We start from the raw sequence: 21,118 nt of genomic DNA on the forward strand, positions 1-21,118 counted from the left end.
AGCATTTATTCTGCTCAAATCATGTAAAACAGAAAAAGCTGTTCAACAAATGAGATTGCAGACTATTGAAAATGCATCTCCTCAATTGCTGTATAAACCAAGGAATTACTTGAATCAGATTTCTAGCCACATTTTCAAGAAGGTGTCAAAGCTTGCTGCCTTTCTGCCGAATTACAGAAAGCTGTTACTTTCAGATAACTTCCTGTAATTTACCAGCAGGATCTGCTCAGTGACTGCTGCAGTCAATGTTCTTTGCCTTTCTTTGTGGACAATGAAGCCTCTCTCTTTCATGAGAAATGTGTAGTCTGACATCAACAACCAGTGATCGAGTTCTGAGTGCTAAAATTGAAATATCTCCTTTTTTCTTTATTTCTTGTCTCTTTTTTTTGAGAAGATGGGAAATTCTTATGCTGGTCAGCTCAAGACAACGCGATTTGAAGAAGTATTGCACAATTCTATTGAGGCCTCTCTCCGTTCAAATAACTTAGTTCCCAGACCTATCTTTTCTCAGTTGTATTTGGAAGCAGAGCAGCAACTGTCATCATTGGAAGGTAGGAAATAATGGAATTTCTATTTCTACTGAAAGACAATTCTGCTGTTTTTTCTCCCAAGGCTCAACACACACATTTCAAATCAGAATATCTGAAGTTTTTCTTTGGGTTTTTTTTTGTTTTGTGCTTTTTTAAATGATCTATATCTATCTATCTATATATATATATATTAGGCTTGGATTAAAAATATAAATGACATTGTCTTTTATTTTGCCAAAATTAAGGTGCTTGCCTGCTCAGGTTTATCCACACACATAAATTGAACTACTAGGAATTGTTCCAGTAAGTGTGTAGAGGCATCTTTGGAGAATTGGAACATAAATCTGCTGTCCTGTAATTTATTATACATTGCTGAAAGTTATATGGTAAAATAATGGTAAAAACATCACAGATTTATGAAATATATATACTAAGACTGTTTTTCATTGTGAATCAATACAGTAGAAACATTTTTAACTTTTGAGAAGGTTTATAATTACTTGGAACATGATATTTTTAGTTATTCTGTGGTTTCAAAAGTTAAAATTTAGTATGTATTCTCCTAAAAAGCCCGCACAACTTAGTATTGAACACATGGAATTTCTCAGTAATTTTTGTGTTTTTTTAGAAGCCTGCTAATTTTTTAAATGAACTGTATAAATCCGATAAGCAAACTCATGATACAGTTTGGTGTTTTGTTGTGCTGTTTTGTGTTGCAGTCTTCTTGTTTTCAGTTAATGTTATGTGGCAGAACACTGGCATGTTGGTGCTAGGATTTGCCTAGTAATTTAAGTAATTAGCCATTTCTGTCACCTAGGTGGTGTTTAATTTCTTTTGACCAGGTCTACTTCCCCTGTCATACTTTATTAAAAATGGGTTTGATATATATGTAGTGAAAAATGCTTTGTGGTTAACAATCCACAGAATAGCAAAAAAAAAATACTAGTAGCAGATAAAGTGTTTTGCATAGATTAAACTCTTTAGTATTACTTCATGGTAACAGCTGAAAAAGCATCTATTGAAAAAGCAGATCTGCTCACAGCTAACACATCACTAGTCGTCTTTTTTTTCCCCTAATATAGGATAGAATAATGAATACACATTCATTGCTTAAACATGTATGCTGCTTGTTCCTTACACAAAGCGATCCTTCTGTCAAACTTTTCTGTGAGGATTTAATAAACTTTGCCACGGCAACCAACCATGATGTCACAAAATGGATTATGACATCAGTTGGGAAAGGTGCTCCAGGAGCAGATGCATTGTTCATGAACAAAAGTGTGATTTCATGCTTCTGTAACTTCTTTCTTTCAAGGCTTTCAAAGAACTTTCCAAACCTTGAGGAGCTGATTCTGTTTTCTTTGAAGTTAATGGAAACAGAATTGAACTGTAATTAATTTAAAGTCTCACAAGAGCCTGGCAGAGAACATTCCTTTCTGAAAGTTTCAGACAAGGGGAACTCTGAAAAGACCTGTAATAGAGGTTTTCCTTGGTTGTTTCTCAGGTGGAAGACATCTACAAGCTGGCGTCATGTACTCCAGCTTCGTTGTAACTTGAAATTTCCACTGTAAATTAAGTCTGTGGGCTGGATCCCAGTTGTTAGGAGTCAGTATGTGCAAATCTTTAATTCTTCACTTCTGAATTCCAAATCCTATTTGAATCATAATCATATTCACAGTTTTGATTCTCTAATCACATATTATTTTTCAATTAGAAAACATACTTTTTTCCATTTTTCTACTGTACTTTAGTACTTAGTACTTTCTACTGTACTTACTGTCATCTTTTAGGCCTATGTATTGTGTTTGTGCCAAAGAGCTTTGCATATAACTCATACTTGGTTAACTGGTTCTTTTCTTGATCTACATTTAAAAGAGACTGCCTGTTCATGAATACTGTATATTTTGTGGCTGTAGACTTAAGCCCTGGTGCTGCAATCAGCTTGTGGATAATATCAACCCTATGAATAGTATCACTGAGAAAAAATTATATGGATGTTAAAATATTTGCAGAACTTATATTTAAATTCTATCTTAAGGAGAAAAGACTTTTCCCTGTGAAATGTCTTGATCACAAGTGTATAACGTAAAGGTCTAATAAGTCCTTTGTGAGAATGGAAAAGAATTCCCTAAAGAAAACAATGATGTTTATGGTATCTATGAATAAATTTAAATTAAATAAAATACAGACAGAATCTTCACAGTATGTCTGTTGGTTTCATGGAGCTATGTGAAGATACATCAGCTGACTGCCTGGTTTTGTAGCATACAACATAAGTATTATGGATGTGAGTCAACTTTTGCCATCATCTTGTCTCTAGTTCTGAGTGCTCGATTGTCTAGGATCATTTAACAGGTGTGGAACAGAGACATACAAACAGATTTATTTGAAAAGGCTGTGCTTTGAAAGTAAAATGGAAGCAGAAACTGAGAATATTTTTTAAAAATGATTGGGAGAAACCCTTATTATGCCCTTTACAGGTGACAGCAACTCATTCTTGTGTATTATAGGTCTGTATTTGCTTGTGATTTCTTCATTTTTGACCTGAAAGCACTGTAGCTCTCCTATTTGTTAAACAGTCTCCACTTCCATTCCTTGTCTCTTTTTTTTTTTTAAATTTTGGATGTGAAATTACCTGGTATGGCTGAACAAACCTAACAGTTTACTACTGCTAAAAGGGGAAAATCCCACATTATGCTTTCCCCCTTCTTCCTAGCCATATGTTCACATTTCCTCCTTTTTCAGAATTTTTAGCTTTTTTTTTTTAATCTTTCACTGAACTAATTTAATCTCACACCTACTGGAAAAGCCTGGTCACTCTTGTTTGCCAAGGTGTTCTGCTGGATTAGCAAACTGAGGTGGCTCAGCACAGGCTCTAGTGTCAGGACTGGCACAAAAAGGAAGGAAGGAACTTCACAACTGGGAGTGTGGGGAATGAGAGGAGAGACAGACTCGTGCCTTTTGCCTTGCATTTGGATGTTAGTCAAGGTTAAGTCATAGCATATGATTTACCTTGACATAGACGGCAAAGACAGAGAGCTTCACTTTTCCCTTTGTTCACTTTCAGCATTTTTGCCTTTAGACTACACCCTTAAAATGTTTTTTTAACGTTCTGTCCTTATCTGTGTGCATTAGGATTGAAGTGTGATGCTTAGATACTTCAGGGTAAACGTACCCTTTAAATCCTTTTCTAGATTGGTGTCTTAATAAACTTTAGAGACAAAAATTCAAACTCCATATTTACTTTCTTCAGCTTCCTCCTTAATTCTCATTTTTGCCTTTAGTATTTGTTTCATTGATTCTACAGTAATTTGTCAATAACATGAAAAGATATTCTGTGGAAGGTCATAGGAAAAAAACAATCCTTGATGAATATCCTATAGGATTCTGAATGCCTGATCAAAGTCAGTTAAAGCAAAGAGAGTATGTCCAATTAACCCTGAGCTTTGGAGGATGAATGCAGAGTGCTTCATTGCTTTTCTGTTTCAAGACTAAAAGCTGGATTAATAGAATGTTTTAGGAGCCTAACTGCTGTTTTCATTGCCCAAGTCCAAACAGCTATTTGGCTTCTTGCTGATCCTCAAGTACCTTCAGCCCTTCACTGCCCAGTTTTGTCAGTAACAGCTCCTTGCGTTTGCTGCAGGCATGTAACTACACAAGCCTGGGACATAAGCCCCACTGGGTTCACTTAGTATTTGTGCCATATCTCTGTCATATGTAAGAAAGGCCTGATCTGAATTTCTCCTCAGTCCTGTCCATAGAAGTGTTCTTCCCTTCACCATTTAACTGAATTTCTCTGCTTGCCAGCTTTGTCCCGTTTGCTTTGAGGATGTCTGAGACATAAGAGGGGGATGGAGTCATTGCTCAGTATGTTTTGCTGGAACTGTTGTGTTATGCATCAAAAAGTTATTGTCCTATGAGTGGAGAGAAAGAAAGAAGCAGTCTCTAGCTGAAAGGCTGAAACATAGACCAACAATATACTTTCTTAACAAGAAAGCTGCTGGGTAAAAATGCTGATTTAGATAGCTGGCGCACCAGACAAGTGGTTTACAGCAGAGAATCTGAAAGAAACACGTAAAGCCCTCTAAAAAATGAAGCCTGTGTCATATATTCTCCCCAGCCTTCAGTGTTCCCTCCTAGACTAGCATAGTCCGTGCATAGGCTGCTGTGAATCGTCTGCCTAGACATCTGCCTTTCCTTGACACTGTACAGGGAGCAGCAGTGCTTTACTCAGAGCTCTGGATTGTGGTAGGAGACAGATGGCCTGAGAATTAGTTGTTCTTATCGTGGCATCATCTGTGGTGAACTTAGTTTCATGCAGGAAATGTTTCTTCAGTTTCCTGTACAACATCAAGGACGTGGTCAATACCTAATTAATAAAATCTGTACTTGGACTGAAGCCAGGACATTCTAAAGTGCTAAGAAGTAATGACTTCAAGTTTATATTGGCCGTTAATATTATAAGCAAAGGATACAGTTACACTGTTGCGATCAGTAAAAGCTCAAACATCAGGAGTTAGGCCTCTAAAAATCATGAGGTCAGATGAAAAATAATGAGATTAATCAATAAAATTAATAAAATTAGTCTTTTTTTTATTTGTCCTTTAGGGTTTTTTTTTTACTTTTTCAGGTGCAACTGGGTCACACTTCTGAACTTTTTTTTTTTGCACGGGAGCTAAAAGCTTTATTTTTTTGATGAAGGACATGCTATTGTAAGCATGACTAGAAGCTGGAGCTTTAAGGAAACAACAAATTTCTTAAGAATTGGCAACAGTAAAGTCACTGTCAAGAGAAGAGAATCAAGTTTGCCATAATGCTTTCTTTAACTGGGTCACCCTGTTCATTCATTGGTTTGTTGCCAGTGTTTTCTGTTGTCTGACTAATTTATGCTGTGATAACTTGTAGCAGGCAGCAGAGCAGATAATGAGGAAGAAGAAGAAGAGGAGGAGGAAGAAGGCTCAGAATCAAGTAGTCCTCCTGTTTCTTACCAAATGAAGCCTCCCCCAGAAGGATGTTGCACTACTGATGGTAAGAAATGCACTAGATGTGCTGTCAGAAGGCATTTGACCTACTGAAAGGATAGGATTGGGGCCATTTCCCCTATAATTAATGAGAATGAGCTAATCTGTATGATACATAAATCCTAAAAACATCACTGTTTGTCACCTGTGAGATAAAGCTGAATTGCTCTGGATTGCTCTTATGTTTGACAGGGTCTTTACCCAGTGTGTCAGATATGCATTTGTGTTAGAATACTTGACATTAGGACAGGGCTTATGATCTTTTTGGCAACATGACGTTTAAGAATTTGAGTTTGCAGACATGTCATTTGCTAAAATGACTGTGATAATTCTTATGGCTTTATCATTGCTCTTTTCTATTAAAAATGTACCTTGTTCAATGCTGTAAAAAATATTCAAAACCCCAGGAAAAGCCAGTGAAATCACCAGTTATTGAGACTATTTGCTCTGTTTTTGAATGTCGGACCTAAGTTATGATGATGTTATTAAATAATCTCATTAATACAGAGGTGGCCAAACATGATCAAGAGAAACTTCACTGTATGTTTTCAGGTTTTTTTTGTTTATTGTAAAGGCAGCATCTGTTTGTGGCTTACCTAAAGGTAGGGAATAAAATGATCTCTTGCTCTGGACTTCAGAGGATGCATCTTTGGTTTGGGTTAAAAATACAGGAAGTGCTTTAATTGTGAGTATTAAACAAAATATCTTGTCAACTTAAAATATGTTAAATTGATTTTTTTTCTAGGTTTCTGCCAGGCTGGTAAAGATTTGAGACTGGTTTCAATTTCCAATGAACATATTGAGGTACCATCAGGGTTTTTACTTGTTGGTGCAAAGTCACCAAATTTACCTGAACACCTTTTAGTGTGTGCTGTGGATAAAAGATTCCTGCCAGATGACAATGGGCGCAATGCCCTGTTGGGTAAGTGTCTATGACTGCAGTAAGTGGATTCTTCCATGGGCTACAATGAATGGTTAATCTTTTTTGGCAGAGTGAGTTCAGTGGATCTTATTTCCATTCCACGTCTACAATAATGCTCAGTGGTGATGCACAAGAAGATAACAGCTCAGAGCTGGCTATGTTTGCTTTGGAAAGATACAGAGTAAGACGGTTCATGAGAAAAGCTTCAACACTTTCTATCCATTAATCCAAGGCTAAAGTCATCGTCCGATCAGTTTATGTCCTAGTTACTGGAACAGCACATCTGGTAACTAGACCAGTTGAACTGCTGCCTGTTGAACTGCTTTCCAAACAGTGACTTGGAACGACTGTAGGTCTGTCAAATGGAACTTTCAGGCTACTATATACATGTCATCAGTTTGATGATAGATTGGACGACAAAAAATATAAGACCTTTTTGAGTTATCGCTTTGAGATAGGGACAATATTGTCTGCTGTGTTTGAACAATAGCATGGGTCCTGGATCCTAATCTATGATTTTTTGATCACAATATAAAAAAAGATGAATGATAATAAGTTGAATTTTTTTTCTATATCTATAATTAGGTAATACCATGTGTTTGAAAAGATACAGTTTGTAGGATACTTCAGCTTTTTGCTTTTAATCTATTTAAAGGTCTGATTTCTGAAATAAAACTAGATTCTTCTGTCTTTTGTCATAGCCTTTTGGTAGGCCATTAGCCTCATCCAGGTCAACCCAAACAGGGAAGATCGGCAGTCACAGGAATGAATGAACCAAATATTAATGTTATCAAAATAGAGTGTTTTTTATATTGAGAAAGTGGTATATAATTGGAGGAAGAACTCTTTTTTTTTTTTTCCAATCAGGCACTCTCAGGTTCTTATGTATTATTTTCTTATTTAACCAAAAAAGCTGCATCTGTGTGCTGGTCCAAGCTTTATAAATAGCAAAAAAAGAAACATCTTCTATGTCTTTTAACAGTTTTCTTTCTCAAACACTGAGGCATATGATGTGAACTGAGCTGTTATCTCAGTTTGCGCAACTCTTCAAGGCATTTGGGATGACAGCGGAGTGTGAAGGTGCATAATGCAACTCTTATGTACAGTAATTTCTTTCCTCATGTGATCTTGCAGAGTTGGATTGGTCACAGTACATTTAACCAGTGATTGTAAAAGAATTAAGAGGGTTGTAAATAACCTATGTGTTGTCATTTTAAAGATAAAGACAGGAATGTTGTACCACTCAAGTCATTCAATCCTAGCACTGTTAACAGCTTAAGCTCCTTAGGCTGTTAGGAGAGAGGAAGTAATGTATTTGTTAATTGCATGCTAAATAAGAACAGAAAAAGGCCACAGGAACATAACTGACAGGTTTTTATGCTACTTGCATCCTCAGGTTGCTTATTTAGTGCATTTTCATTTCCTGAAACCATTTAAATGCCTATTTTCAGCTGTTGTTAAACTACAGTGAATAACAGTATTTTGCAAAGAATTTTTAGTAATTCTATAGGTTGACTTTTATGTATTCTATAAAAAGCTTAAATATGAAAGAAGTTACATACTTTAAGATCCAAAGTCTTCATCTAGAAGATGGAAATAAAATAATGTTCTTGGTCCCTAATCTAATGAAAAACCACAATATATCTTATTCACTTGAGGATATCATACTATTTGTACAATACTATACATAGATTTCCATACAATGATGCAAGTCAAATTAGAGTAAGTGAAATTCATAGTCAACAGCAATAGTCTCACAGTTTCAGACACATAGTGAGAAAAAAGACAGAACTGTTCTTGCTTTAAATTCTCTATTAGTATAATAATCACTTCTGTCTTGTGATCGATTTAAGTTGAAAACATTTCACATGAAGAAGAGAAGTTCTTTTTTTGTTTGTTTGTTTTTCTTATAAAGATAGGACAGAAGGTTCCTTATTGGTATTCAGAGTTTAGGCTCTTCAAAATTACTGGCCCTTTGAAACAACATGGAAAGTGCTCCTTTCAAGCCTTTCTAATCTTTGGGAATTGAATCGGATTAATTTTGAATTGAAATGAACTGTCATTACGAGTGTGGGTGTATCCCACACTTTTGGTAAAGCTTATTAGTAACACATAACTTGAAACCCTTCAACCCCATTGTTTTCCCTTTCATGCTTTTTCTCTTAATATACTGTGTTTTTGTGAGGCGGCTGTTATTCTGAACTGTAGATTTCTTTTCAAAACAATGTATTTGAAGGGAAAAGACACTAATTCATTACGCAATAGTTTCCTGATTTCTTACGGTCTGCCTGCATATGTTTGTGAAGATGCCTGTAGAACATACAAAAATTCCAGAAGAAAACAGGAAACGTCTTGGTGGTTTCCAGACCGGCTTTTGACTTAACAGTCTTGTTCCCATTAGGGGATGTTGATATGCCTCTGAGACCTGCCAGTTTATTGACTATGCTAATAAGTTTTCCCACCATCGAGGCAAATGTGCTTGTGATTTGAAAGTCATTTATGTTGGATGTTGTTTTATTTCTCTATTTTTACAATTGATATATTATTCCAGAAAAAAAAAAAATCCAATTTTCTGCACAAGACTATGTTTTTGGCAAGGAAGAATATCTGTGTGTCTGAGCATTTGCCTCTTATGGTTCTGTTAATCAAATTAGGGCAAAGGTTTAGCTTTTCTCAAAAGCAGATGCAGCTTTTTGCCTTTAGGAAGTTGTTTCTCGGATTTTATGCAACTGAAAGGAATGCTTAAATGGAGGAAACTTATGTGATAGTGAGATATTTACTGTTTCCTAATAAAAGCAGCTAACCTGTACCAATCCCAAAGGTTTATTCTCTTTTCGGTTTGTTGCTCAGTTTTCATTCTAAAGGAGAGTCTCTCATGATAAACAAAGCAGCTATTCAGCCATCATTTTCTTTCCCAAAAGACCAAACAGCTGCCCACTTTCCTAGCAGGAAATAAGAAATCTTTTTTTTTCTTTTTTCCCACTGGGTCTCTGAGGTCAGAATGACAGAGGAAAAGATTTGTTTGCTTGCATTGTAACCTGTGTGTAGGATGAAAACATCACAGTGTAAAATACTGTGGCAGCTTCTGTTAAGATGTGCAGATTTCTATTGGACTTTTATAACAGTAGTGAGTTTCTGTTCAATGGAGCTCTCTAGCTTGACCATATTTATTTAATTTATTTTTTAAACTTAGGACTTCAGTCTTCAAATGGAGTAGTGCTTGGCAGGTGGGGAAAATGTGGAGCATTGTCAGTGTTTGTGTGCTTTTTCTTGTACATGTAACTCAAAAGAAGAAATACTTTTGCTGAAAAGATAAAAATATAGTCATTTTTTCTTTAAGCAAGCTGCCAGCTTTCAACAAAGATATTAACATTAAGAGCCTATTGTGCATGTGAAAGCAAGACTTTTTAAGAGAACAATTTTCTGCCAATTTATGATAAAGATTAGATTATGATATATGAGATAGATATCCTTACATGCAGAAGCCCTCTATTTATCCCTGCTCACTGTTGATCCAAAGGAACCATTTCCCTAATGAGAAAGTAGGTCGCATTTCACACCCTTTTTGTCTAGGTCCTCCTTCTGCATATGAGGTCCCTACCGTGGAAGTACTTTTTCATTCATCGCTGCCATATGAGCAAATTCAAGCAAATACATACACATAAAATACCAGATAAAATCAAACACTCTCTGATTAAACAATCTTCAGGGAGTAAAAGCTTTAAGTCACTACTGAAATGAGTTGGATATGAACCGATGACCTAAAGGTGAAAAGCTTTTAGCCTCTAAACTCCAGGCATTGATTTCTAATTCTCTTGTGAAATCAATCCCATGACATAGACATATTGAGTCACCTTATGGCTACCCCAACTCCTCTGACCTTTGTACTCCCTATAATGTATGGAAGAATATTTAATGCAACTTGTTTATGAAACAAGCTGTCTTCTATCAGCTGCTGCCTTGGGCCATGGTGCATGAACAGGCCATTCAGAGAATGGAGGATGATTAAATGTTTGGGTTCTCTGAGCTACTCAACCTGCTACATAAAGTGATATGAGCGAGGCTGGCAGAGCCCCGTAGTGCGTAATGATTGAATGGCATTTTATTGCATTGGCATTATCAAATCATGCTGTGTTATATCTGTGATATGAGGGCTGAGCTGTATTAACAAAGCAATGGCTGTGTCATCAGAGAGTATCGGTCCGAATGAATGGGATGAAAAACAGTGTTGGCAAGAGCATGCAGGAAAGGACTCAGTCTGAGTCAGAGCTGGAGATACTTGAGGAGAAAGACGATAGTTTGACTTAGAAGCAAAATAGAAAAATAAACTTCTAAAATGTTCTCCAAGGACTTTTCAGAGCAAATGGACAATTTAGATTTGTTCGGGGCTCACCTGTATGCCATCTGTGGTGTAATCTAATTTTCCAGCAGACCTTACAGAGTTAAAAATAGGTGACTAAGGCAAAACATTATTTCAGGTTGAAGTTAATACTAATTCTGGTTTAGGCAGATGATGACTTACAGATGTTACCAATGATGACTGATCTGTAGTCCACATGAAAAATCTTTATGCCAGTGTCCTACTTCTGTTGAACAGATATTTCTACCTGTGTCTTTGGTAAGTTGCTGGACACTCCCAGAAAAAAATGATAACCCCCTAAAAAGTGCAGAGGTACTTATATTTTGCTTTTGGAAATAGTCTGTGCATGCTTGTATTCAAAGACATATAAGGCTTCTAAGTGTCAACTTGGCAAAAATTTCAGTGCTGCTGGCCACACTCAGCGTGCTGCCAAATGTATGGCAAATTTTCATTTACTAGGCAAAGCATTTTCCATGATTTCTTAATCTGCATAAAATGCATGCAAAGTCTATAGCTTTTGCCACATCCGTTCTGATTCTGTTTCCTTTTGTTGTTGCTTTTATTGCAGCTACTGAAGGCTCTGTGATGTTAGACAGATGCTTTTGTGCTGACTGATATAACACAGAGGATTCTGCAGAGTCATGACTTGCCCTGATTTTATGAGTCATAATGACCTTTATCATCCTACCGACCAGGATCAGAGAGATAATAGGCAGCTTTCAATGGTTGTTAGCCACTTGTTTCCATAGATACCAGACCAATTTCCTCATGAATTTAGGCTTTAATAAATTCTGCTGAGCCATTGGAAAACTAATAACAGTGCCTGGGTTGTAAACCAAGCAACAGGTGTTTACAAAACATTATATTTCAGTGCTTGCATTTTACAGAAGGAAAAAGGTATTGACCATTAGTTTGAAAACTTAATTTGTTTGAAATAGGTGATTAAAATAATAATTTTCATAAAAGGCTCATAAATTTATCTACAGTATTGTTGATCCTTTGCTCCAATCATTTATTTCCCATGTTATTGTCCACATTTTATGTTAAATTTATTTCCATTATTTCTGCCATCTTCTAATTCACTTTACACACCCTTTCCACTTCTGTTCCTGTGATGGCACGTAAAAATGTTCATTCGATACGATTGAAATAAAAGAGAACCTCATGCTTCAAGTCATGTAAAGGGAACAGAAGAAAAATTTCCAAAGACATATAGGATTTTTTTTGTATCTAATAAGTGTTTTCAGGCAATTACATTGGTCTGATTTAAAAGGAAAATTTATTAGGAAGTACTTTGGAAAATGGACAAAAATTCATTTAAGAATCAAAAGACAGATAGTCAGCTCTGCAAGGAGTGCCCTTTGTTTACAAAGATAATGACATCACCATAAGGAGTCCCTCTTTGAGGCTCAAACTGTGTATCTAAGAATGAGAGGAAATGGCAGTGTCTCTGGAAATGCCCCATCAAGCACAATAAGCTTTTTTACATGCAAGGACTATGTCTCTGTTGTGTCTATAAAGTTGCAGACACTTTATTTCCCTTATCATAAATAGTTTAAACTGCTGTGAAGTGCTAACACAGTCCAGCTATAATTTGAGAAAGCTACTTAACATTAAAAGCCCAGGAAGGCTTTAGTATTTTCTTATCTCTAAGAAAGCATCTGTACTAGGAACTTGGTACTTAAATATACTTAAATCTAATTAAATATAACAAATTAAATATACTTGATTTCTTGTGACTTAATTGCATGGTTAATTTAAATTAAAACTGAAACAAAAGTAAATATGTACCTTCTGTGGTGCTGAATAGGGCTAGTGTTAAGTATGTGAATCCAGTACTCTTCAGTCAGAAAGTTCTCGGTTTAGTGTTTCACAGGTAGGTAATAAATAGGGATTGTAATTTTTTTTCTGGTGGGATAAAATGAAAAATCTGGCCAATTTTAGTGGTTTTGTAAACGTGGGGCCCTGTTTTTGCAGTCTGATAGCAAAAGTAAAATACAGTGGATTTAATGTAGGTTTTTTTGGAAGGAAAATGTTGATAACAAGTTCATTCTGTAAAAACAAATATATTGAAAATACAACTTTTCTCCATGAAAGAGTTGTGTTTTGTGTGTTTGGATGTTATTAATAGTGAGCCACCTATCTCATTGGATTGTATATATTGTTTATTTCCTCAGGCTTCTCTGGCAATTGTGTTGGCTGTGGCAAGAAGGGTTTCTGCTACTTTACAGAATTCTCGAACCACATTAATCTGAAACTGACCACTCAGCCCAAGAAACAGAAACACTTAAAGTATTATCTGGTCAGGAATGCACAGGGAGCTCTGACCAAAGGATCTGTAATCTGCTGGAAAGGGGCAGGTAAGATAATGAAGCTGTCTTCCTCGAGCTCTGGTTTTCATCATCCAAGCTTGGCTATCACAGGGACTGGCGTCTGTGTAAATCCTAAGACAGATCAGTTGAAAGAAAAACTCTTTAAAGCTGAGTGATTACTAAAGCAGCTGTAAAAAGCAATTGACTGACCTAATATGAGGATGGCATGTCTGAAGACATTGCTTCCTCCCTTCCAAGTGCTATAGCCTCTAAGTAATTAATGTGTGAGATTATCATCAAAACAAATATGCAGAGAAAAAGCCAAAGCTACTGTTGTCAGGAGATAAAAAGTTTCTTTTTTTGTTAAGAGTTCAGAGGCCGGCAGTCTTCATCCAGCACCTGCTCAACCACACTGTTCCAACTGCCAGAAAGCTCAGGCATCTCAGGAAGCACCTCAAGTGAGCTGCTCCCAGCAGCAAACACAAGCACTCCAGCTGGAACTCAGCAAACAGGTACCACTTGGAAACTGTACTAGTTTTCCACCTAGTGTTACTCCAGTTTGGGGCTCCTCAGTTCAAGACTGATAAGATAACTTCTGGAGTGAGTCCAGTGGAGGGCCACAAAGATAACAAGGGGACTGGAGCATCTCTTGAAGGAGGAAACGCTGTGAGGCCTGGGGCTTTTTAGCCTGGAGAAGACTGAGGGGACACCTTAACAGCACTTTTAAATACCTAAAGGGCAGGTGTCTAAAGGATGGGGCCAGTCTTTTTTCTGTAGCGCCCAGTGACAGAGCAAGGGGTAACAGGCGCAAACTGGAACACAGGAAGTTCCACTTGAACATGAAGAGAAATTTCTTTCCCATGAAGGTGAGGGAGCAATGGAAACAGGTTTGGGTCTCCTTTGGAGATTTCCAAAGCCACCTGGACCTGTCTGACTTGATTGAGGGGAACCTACTTTAGCTGGGAATTTGACTGGACAATCTCTAGAGGTCCCTTCCAACCCTGACCATTCTGTGATTCTGTGTGATTTATTCATACCTGGTGAAAGGAAAGACAAACAAATAAGTACACAAACCACATAAACCAAGTTGAATACATTTAGAGATATATTACAAATCAAGAAAGCAATCATACTTTGTTTCTCGGACATTTCATAGAATCATAGAATGGTAGGGTTGGAAGGGACCTTTGGAGATCATCTAGTCCAACTCCCCTGCGTTATATATAAAGGGTTAGCAAATAAAAAAATAGGTGTTCTGCAGCTTACTCATACCTAAGTCAAGCCAAATGTTTTTAAAAGCCACTGTTTTTAAAGTTGCTGAATATAGCTGTGTTGCTTGTCTGCTACAGATGACAAATGGTACAGGAATGAGTGCTATTTCAGCTTTTTCTTCTGATCCAGTCTATTTGATGTTATGACCAGAGTCCTCTTTACTGCAGGCATTATCTGCTGACAAAAATGCCTTTACTCCTAAAACATAAACTAAAGATCAGTATCTGTAACCTTTTTTTAATTAGCAATTATTTCAGATACATTTACTTTTCCTTGACATAAATGAAAGGTAATGGATGATAGAGTCTTGTGACTGTTCCAGAATCTGTTGATGGTTATATTCTGTGAGAAAGAAGCTTGTTAAACAGTTGTGATCTGGAATACCGGTATCTCTCCAGAACAAATAATTCATTTCTTTATAATAGCAGATTGTTTTTTTTTTTTTGACTAGATGTTATATATTTAAAAAACAACGTTAATGACAAGCCTATTAGGCCTGAGAAAACCTATTTTGAAGGCAGCATTGTTAAAAAGAAGCTTGAAAAGAAGATGTCCAATTGGAGGGAGGCTTAAGAGATTTGATGACATTTTAAAACACCTCTCTCACTGCTGGTTCTTGAGTAAAATTCAGGTAAAGGCTAGGTTCCACCTGCTAAAGGATCTGACATGCGTTTAGTTGCAGAATCAGGTTTTATCCAGTTGGGAGACAGATAGCAATAACCTACTGTGAGATCAGAAGTGGGTTTGATATATTCAGCATGCATTCATTTTGAGTAGATCCTGATTACTCTATTGAAGTAAATGATCAAGTGGCCAACGAGGGATCTTGACCTAAAAGGGCTTAATATAAATACTTTGTGTTTTTTTCTTGCCATCTGCAGCCATAGATCACAACCCTTCAACAGCAGCATTCAGCTCAGCAGTTTATAATGGCAAAGAATCAGCTAAACAACAACTGGTGAAAAGCAACCTTTCTGCTCTGACAAGACCTTCAGTGTTAGGTATTTGTATGGATTTGGTCTTTAATAACCCTAAACTCTCTATTCCATAGATGTAAGGGAGACATTGAACGAACGCTGTCATGTTCCTAATTTCCTGCCTGAATAGAACTTACTATTCCCTTCCAAGTCCTTTCTGACCACAGAAGTGTTTTCTATTCTAATTTTCAGGAAAAAAAAAAGTCTACATGTTTCCAGCCATAGCTTTTTTACAGTTTAGATTATTAATTTTAAGTTTTTTGATATTTTTACAGTTCAATCATTTAATAGAAGAATAGACTAGATTCTAAATCCAGGTCAGTTTGCATCAATCTCACCAAATGTCACTGACTAATTTAAGCAAGGAAGTTAGCTTTTGCTATGACTAGAAACATACTCTAGTTTTAATTTAGAGTAAGACTTCCCAGTTTTCCCTGCTGACTTCACAGACAAATTCTTTTCTCTGTTCATTTGTATTCTTATCTCTTTCTCCCATGTATTCTTGCCAATTCATTTCAGATGGATTACTTTCACATACCAACAACTGCAGGAAAGAGTATGACATTTTCAAATAAAAAACTCTTTATATTGCTCTTAACTAAAGTCACAACGTTATGCCAGGAAACTAAATCAAAGAAATAGAAATACCTCACGTGGTAAAAGTTTAAAGGATGAAGTCGACTTTGAAAACCTGTACGTAAGGTTCTTCTGCAAGTGAACAATATTATTCTAGATCTGAAGACTTCAGGTTTATTTTTCATTTTAATCTTTTCAAAATTAACTCCTCCTTTTTATATAAGGTTATTACTCTGTCTTGAATTTCATGTGGGAATGACCATTCTGCCAGGAGACTCAGCCCTGCTGGTATGAAGTCGTGCACAGCTTCCATATAGTCATGACCGGAAATAGAAATAGCTCAGTCCTGCAAGATGATGAGCAATTCCTGGAGGACTGTTGACTCTCAATAATTAGAAATACTTGATATTGGTGGAAGCTTATAATTCTAGGAATTTGCAGGAGTGTACAAGAATATTCAAGAAGTGAATGAAAAAAAGAACCACAAGAAATTTAATATCAGGAACTTCTAGAAAAACTGTGGGAAAGATATATTCTTACAGACAAAGGCATTGGAGCTACATATAGGTGGGAGAAACGTGCAGAAGTAATTTTCTAGGAGTTAATATGGAATAACATAAAACCAGAGATGATAGCTAGCAAGAAAGGGTGAAAATCCTGTAAATGGGAAAATTGTCAGGAAGAACTCAGTTCTGAAATACTGCCCAGAAACAAAAGAAACAAAATGCCCACGGTGGTGATTTCAAAATAGTAACACTTATAAGCATTCTTAGTACATGTCTTGTTCTTCCTATGTTGTTCTTATCCTAGAGTAAACATTGATATAAAATATGGAAAGTCTACATACATAATTAAGAGTTCTCTGCAACAGAAAGTTCCCAGAAATTTAAGCAGAACATAGCAATGTAAAATAAAAACCATATAAATATAATAATATTAATGGAGTTAACCCAGCCTACCACAGTACTTAATGCACACATTCAATCTATCAAAGCATGTGGAATTACCACATACAAAACTGAATACCTTTATTCTAATACTTTCTTGAAATATTACTGTTATTCAGGGACTTTAACAAATTCAGGGCCTCCAAAAAAGCGCCATAAAGGTTGGTCACCAGAATCTCCATCATCTACTGAAACTTGGAACTTGCAGCTCAACCCACAGGCTCCAAACAGAGCTAAAAATGGTAAGGTATACCCAAGTAAGGATAACGTTTTCTTTTATTCAGGACTTGATAATAGAGGAAAAGCAGCAATATTTTGAAGAAGCATGCAGATTCATATTAGAGGATCGAAAGATATTTGATACCTACCTCCTCACCTACATTTAGATGCTTCCTTTCCATTGGTTTCTTTCTGAGGCTCTGAGTTTAACTCTCATTAGGATCCAGTCATTGAGTCATTATTAATAAGTCTCAGCATGATGCCTGTGTCCATGTTTAGACACTGAAACACCTTTGAGTGTTTAATTGTTTAAATTAAAATTGCAATAAAAAAGTTGCAACTGAGAAAACATTGATTCTTGCTAGAAAACCTGTTTCGGAGCAGTGAAACTATATCACAGAGAATATAGAAATCACAACTATTTGTGCATTGGTATCACATAAGTCTCTGTATTCTTACATTCAGATCTGGAACTTTGTTTATAGCTATTTCAAAATCTTTAGATGCATGTGTGGTGAACAAGGTTGCAACAGTATAATTAGTCCTCCAAGAAAGCTGTTGTAGTAACAGCTTATGAAATGTGTGATGTAACCATAAAAAGCATTTAATACCAATACCAAATATGGGTATGAGATCATACTGAATAACCTTTCTTTGAGGAAATCATTATTGCATCTGCTTGTAACAATAACATATCTGAAATCTTAGATGGAGGAAGCCTGTCATCTTTACCACATTCTGCTTTGATGGGGCCAGCCTCATCTCCGGTGGTGGGCTCAGGAGAACCAGTCTCAGTTCCTGACAACTTGCTGAAAGTCTGTAAAGCAAAGCCAGTTATTTTTAAAGGTAAAAACCCTGACCTTCCAACAAGATCTTAAATCTTTTATTTTGTGAGAGATCAAAACTACATCCTACTGCTAAACCCTGCTAAAGCTGTCATTTTACAAGGTTTACTGTTAAAACTGTTTAATGCATACACGGGAAATTATGAAATTAATGTGATGTGTACAAACATTGTTTATTTTGTAGGTCATGGAAACTTCCCATATCTTTGTGGGAACATTAATGATGTGATAGTGAGTCCTTTGTTGTACACCTGTTACAGAAATTCACAGTCTTTATCTAGAGCATATGAACAATACGGCACATCCACAATACAGCCTATTTCAGAGGAAATGCAGCTTTTACTGACTGTCTACTACCTTGTTCAACTAGGTAAGATTATTTTACATCCAGATGGACTGCAATGAATATATTACAGGCTGACAAATGAGAAAGGGAGTATTAGGGCAGGATGATATCAGATATGGATGTGTGATATTAAACAATTTCATTTATTGTAATGAAACAACATTAAATAATTAGTTCTTGAAGATCAGATATATTGAAATATAGTAATAGAAAGTTCATCTTCCTACAGTTCTCCTCCTATAATCTGGGACATCAGCAACTAAAAATAAAAATAAAGGAAAAGAGCTGTAAGTCACTGCTCTTTCATCCAGTCTGTGGTTTAGAAGTAGTATTATGATGAGAAGAGGAGCACTCATCCCGTTAAATATTTCTAATTACTGATACTCGGGTTCCAATTAGGACAGCTTTACCTGAGTATCACAAAGGCACTTCAAAATGAAAACTTTGGTTCACATCTGCTGAAGGCAATAGAGTCATGCATGCATAAATCTGAAGCGTGATCATCTCTAAAAAAGTATGTATATTTTTTAAAAAAGGGGTTTTTTAACTCGAGCTTTGTTTTCATGATTTCATAATGCTTTCCTGTTCATATTTTTTTAGCCTCAGACCAGGTCCCTTTAATTGAGGATTTGGAACAAATATTCATGCGCTCCTGGCGTGAATCCCACCTGTCTGAAATCCGTCAGTACCAACAGACTGTTCCCCAGAGCATCCCTCAAGTGCCCAGCCAGATCGCCCCAGTGACTTCAGCCCAGCTTCCCTGGCTGGCAGGCCTCGCAGCTAGCTCCTGCAATGATAGTGTCCATATCATTGAGTGCACTTACTCTCTGGCTGAAGGGCTTTCAGAAATGTTTAAGCTACTCATTGAAGGAAAATTAACGAAGACAAACTATGTGGTGATAATATGTGCCAGTAGAAATCGAGCCATTGATTCCTGCATTGTGATAACAGGTAAGATCCCAAGGGTGTATCTCCAGGTAACACAGAGTAATTCATGCTATGAGGAGTTTTGTGGGAGTTTCAACAAGCTGCTTCAGAAAGCAGAGCTCTGGCCAGCAAGTAATGGGTTTTGATGAACCCAAGTTGATGCTGCATGGTTGGGTTTCTCCCCCAGCAAATTCTGCCTGCGTTACCTGTTTTCTCACCAAGGCATCCCAGCCAACACTACCATAAACAAGTAGTAACAAGTTACAGCACATACAGTGCATAAAGCTCTCCTGCTCTGTGGGACTGCGAGCAGAGGACCAAACATTTTCTTTGCTTCTGAAAGATAATCTTTCAATGTCATTCCCTTCGACAACCTTTTGAGGGCTATGCTGATAACTAAATAAATTATTTGAATAGCCATTCATTGTGAGTATGACTATTTATGGTCTTTTTTTAAATACTGCATCAACAAATGTTTCCTAAATTGGGAAAGATGCACAAAAAATTATAAAACATGAATCTGTCTCACAGATATCTGGTGCATACATGTGTAGGAGAGAGAAAACGCTCATCTCTGTCATTTTTGTGTGTGTGGTATTCATTTAGGTGAGTAGTATTTTTATTGTGACTTAAAATAATTTTAACTGTAGTTTGAAGTGCTTTAAAAATCACTCTTTTGTCTCTTAGGAAAGTATCAGGCAAGAATTCTGTCTGAGAGCATGCTCAGTCCTTCAGACTACCAGAAAGAAGTTAACTATCAGCTGGTCACAGGAAAGGTGGAAACTCTGGGATCCTTCTTTAGCACACTCTGCCCAGGTACTTAGCAGGTTGTAAAGAGTCATGTTTCCAAATCCCTTAAACTTTTAAGTCTGAGAAAATAGCTGTGCTCATTACCTTTCCGGACGCAAGACATTATTAGAAATCTGTAAAAGATGCGGGACAAAGTTGTGAAAGAACTTTTGAATTTAAATTCCTGCTAAAACTGTCAATTTTTAGAATCCCTCATTTTCATAAAATTAAGCCAGCAAATAGCTGAGCAGATTATTCTTAGCTACGCAAATCCATCCATATACTCTACAAGTCCATATCCATCTGAACGTATCAATTCTTTTGCCCTAAACAGAGTTCATTTTGACCATGGTAGAACAGAGTTACTCTGTCAAAGGCAAGATTTGCCCTTTCAACTTACCATAGAGTAAACTTGGTCATGATGCACAGGAAAGAGAAAAAATTGCAGAAAGATGGGATTACTGAAAATTTTTTTAAACAGATTATACTGAGAATTGCTACAAGCAGGATTATCCAGGGATAGATCCAGCCTCATGCAAAGTTAGACTGTGTCATACAACTAGAGCAAATGCAGCATATCTGTCAGTGTTAATGGGATGTCACAGTCCTTTTTGCCATTCACATCATATCAGTAAATCTGTACTTAGATCGCAAGAACCTTTCTAGATGTGCCAAGATATTTTGAGTGGTCACTTCAGAGAAACTTGTTTTCCTTGAACCATCATGTAGTTATGTTAGTGTGTCTGCTCTTAGTATAGTCAAAGTACGGTTCTCAAAATTGCTTTTGCTATTGCTATTGTTTGAGCAGAACAAGTAAATGAGCATCCTAAAAATAGCTGCCATCTATATCCACTGGATTGCACTTCATGGGGCAGGCTCTGCCTTTGTGAGCTCAGTGCAGACATGTTCAAACATCTTTCAGCTGATGAGAAAATATTAAATACTCAGGACAGGCATGCTGTATTCTCTGCATAGGTTCCGTCTGTAAGCAAGGCCCGTGCTGAATAGAAAAATTTATTTGCAGATATGCATAGCTCAATAAAACATACTTGTCTTGCTTCAACATTGTGTATAG

The 21,118-nt window shown here is 36.6% G+C and overlaps 1 protein-coding gene across 1 annotated transcript in view; it reads left to right on the forward strand.

Moving 5' to 3' along the window:
* Nucleotides 1-394: 394 nt before the first annotated feature.
* The window catches only part of GREB1 (growth regulating estrogen receptor binding 1), a 53,692-nt gene continuing 32,968 nt past the window's right edge, over nt 395-21,118 (forward strand). The window contains exons 1-11 of the mRNA XM_061990090.1: nt 395-551; nt 5,436-5,558; nt 6,297-6,473; nt 13,011-13,193; nt 13,514-13,657; nt 15,299-15,418; nt 17,037-17,159; nt 17,845-17,982; nt 18,166-18,351; nt 18,928-19,278; nt 19,942-20,070. Coding sequence (XP_061846074.1) covers nt 395-551; nt 5,436-5,558; nt 6,297-6,473; nt 13,011-13,193; nt 13,514-13,657; nt 15,299-15,418; nt 17,037-17,159; nt 17,845-17,982; nt 18,166-18,351; nt 18,928-19,278; nt 19,942-20,070 — 1,831 coding nt within the window. The remainder of the gene's footprint in view (nt 552-5,435; nt 5,559-6,296; nt 6,474-13,010; nt 13,194-13,513; nt 13,658-15,298; nt 15,419-17,036; nt 17,160-17,844; nt 17,983-18,165; nt 18,352-18,927; nt 19,279-19,941; nt 20,071-21,118) is intronic.

The sequence above is a fragment of the Colius striatus genome, chromosome 2 (genome assembly GCF_028858725.1).
Source record: "Colius striatus isolate bColStr4 chromosome 2, bColStr4.1.hap1, whole genome shotgun sequence".
Taxonomy (NCBI): Eukaryota; Metazoa; Chordata; class Aves; order Coliiformes; family Coliidae; genus Colius; species Colius striatus.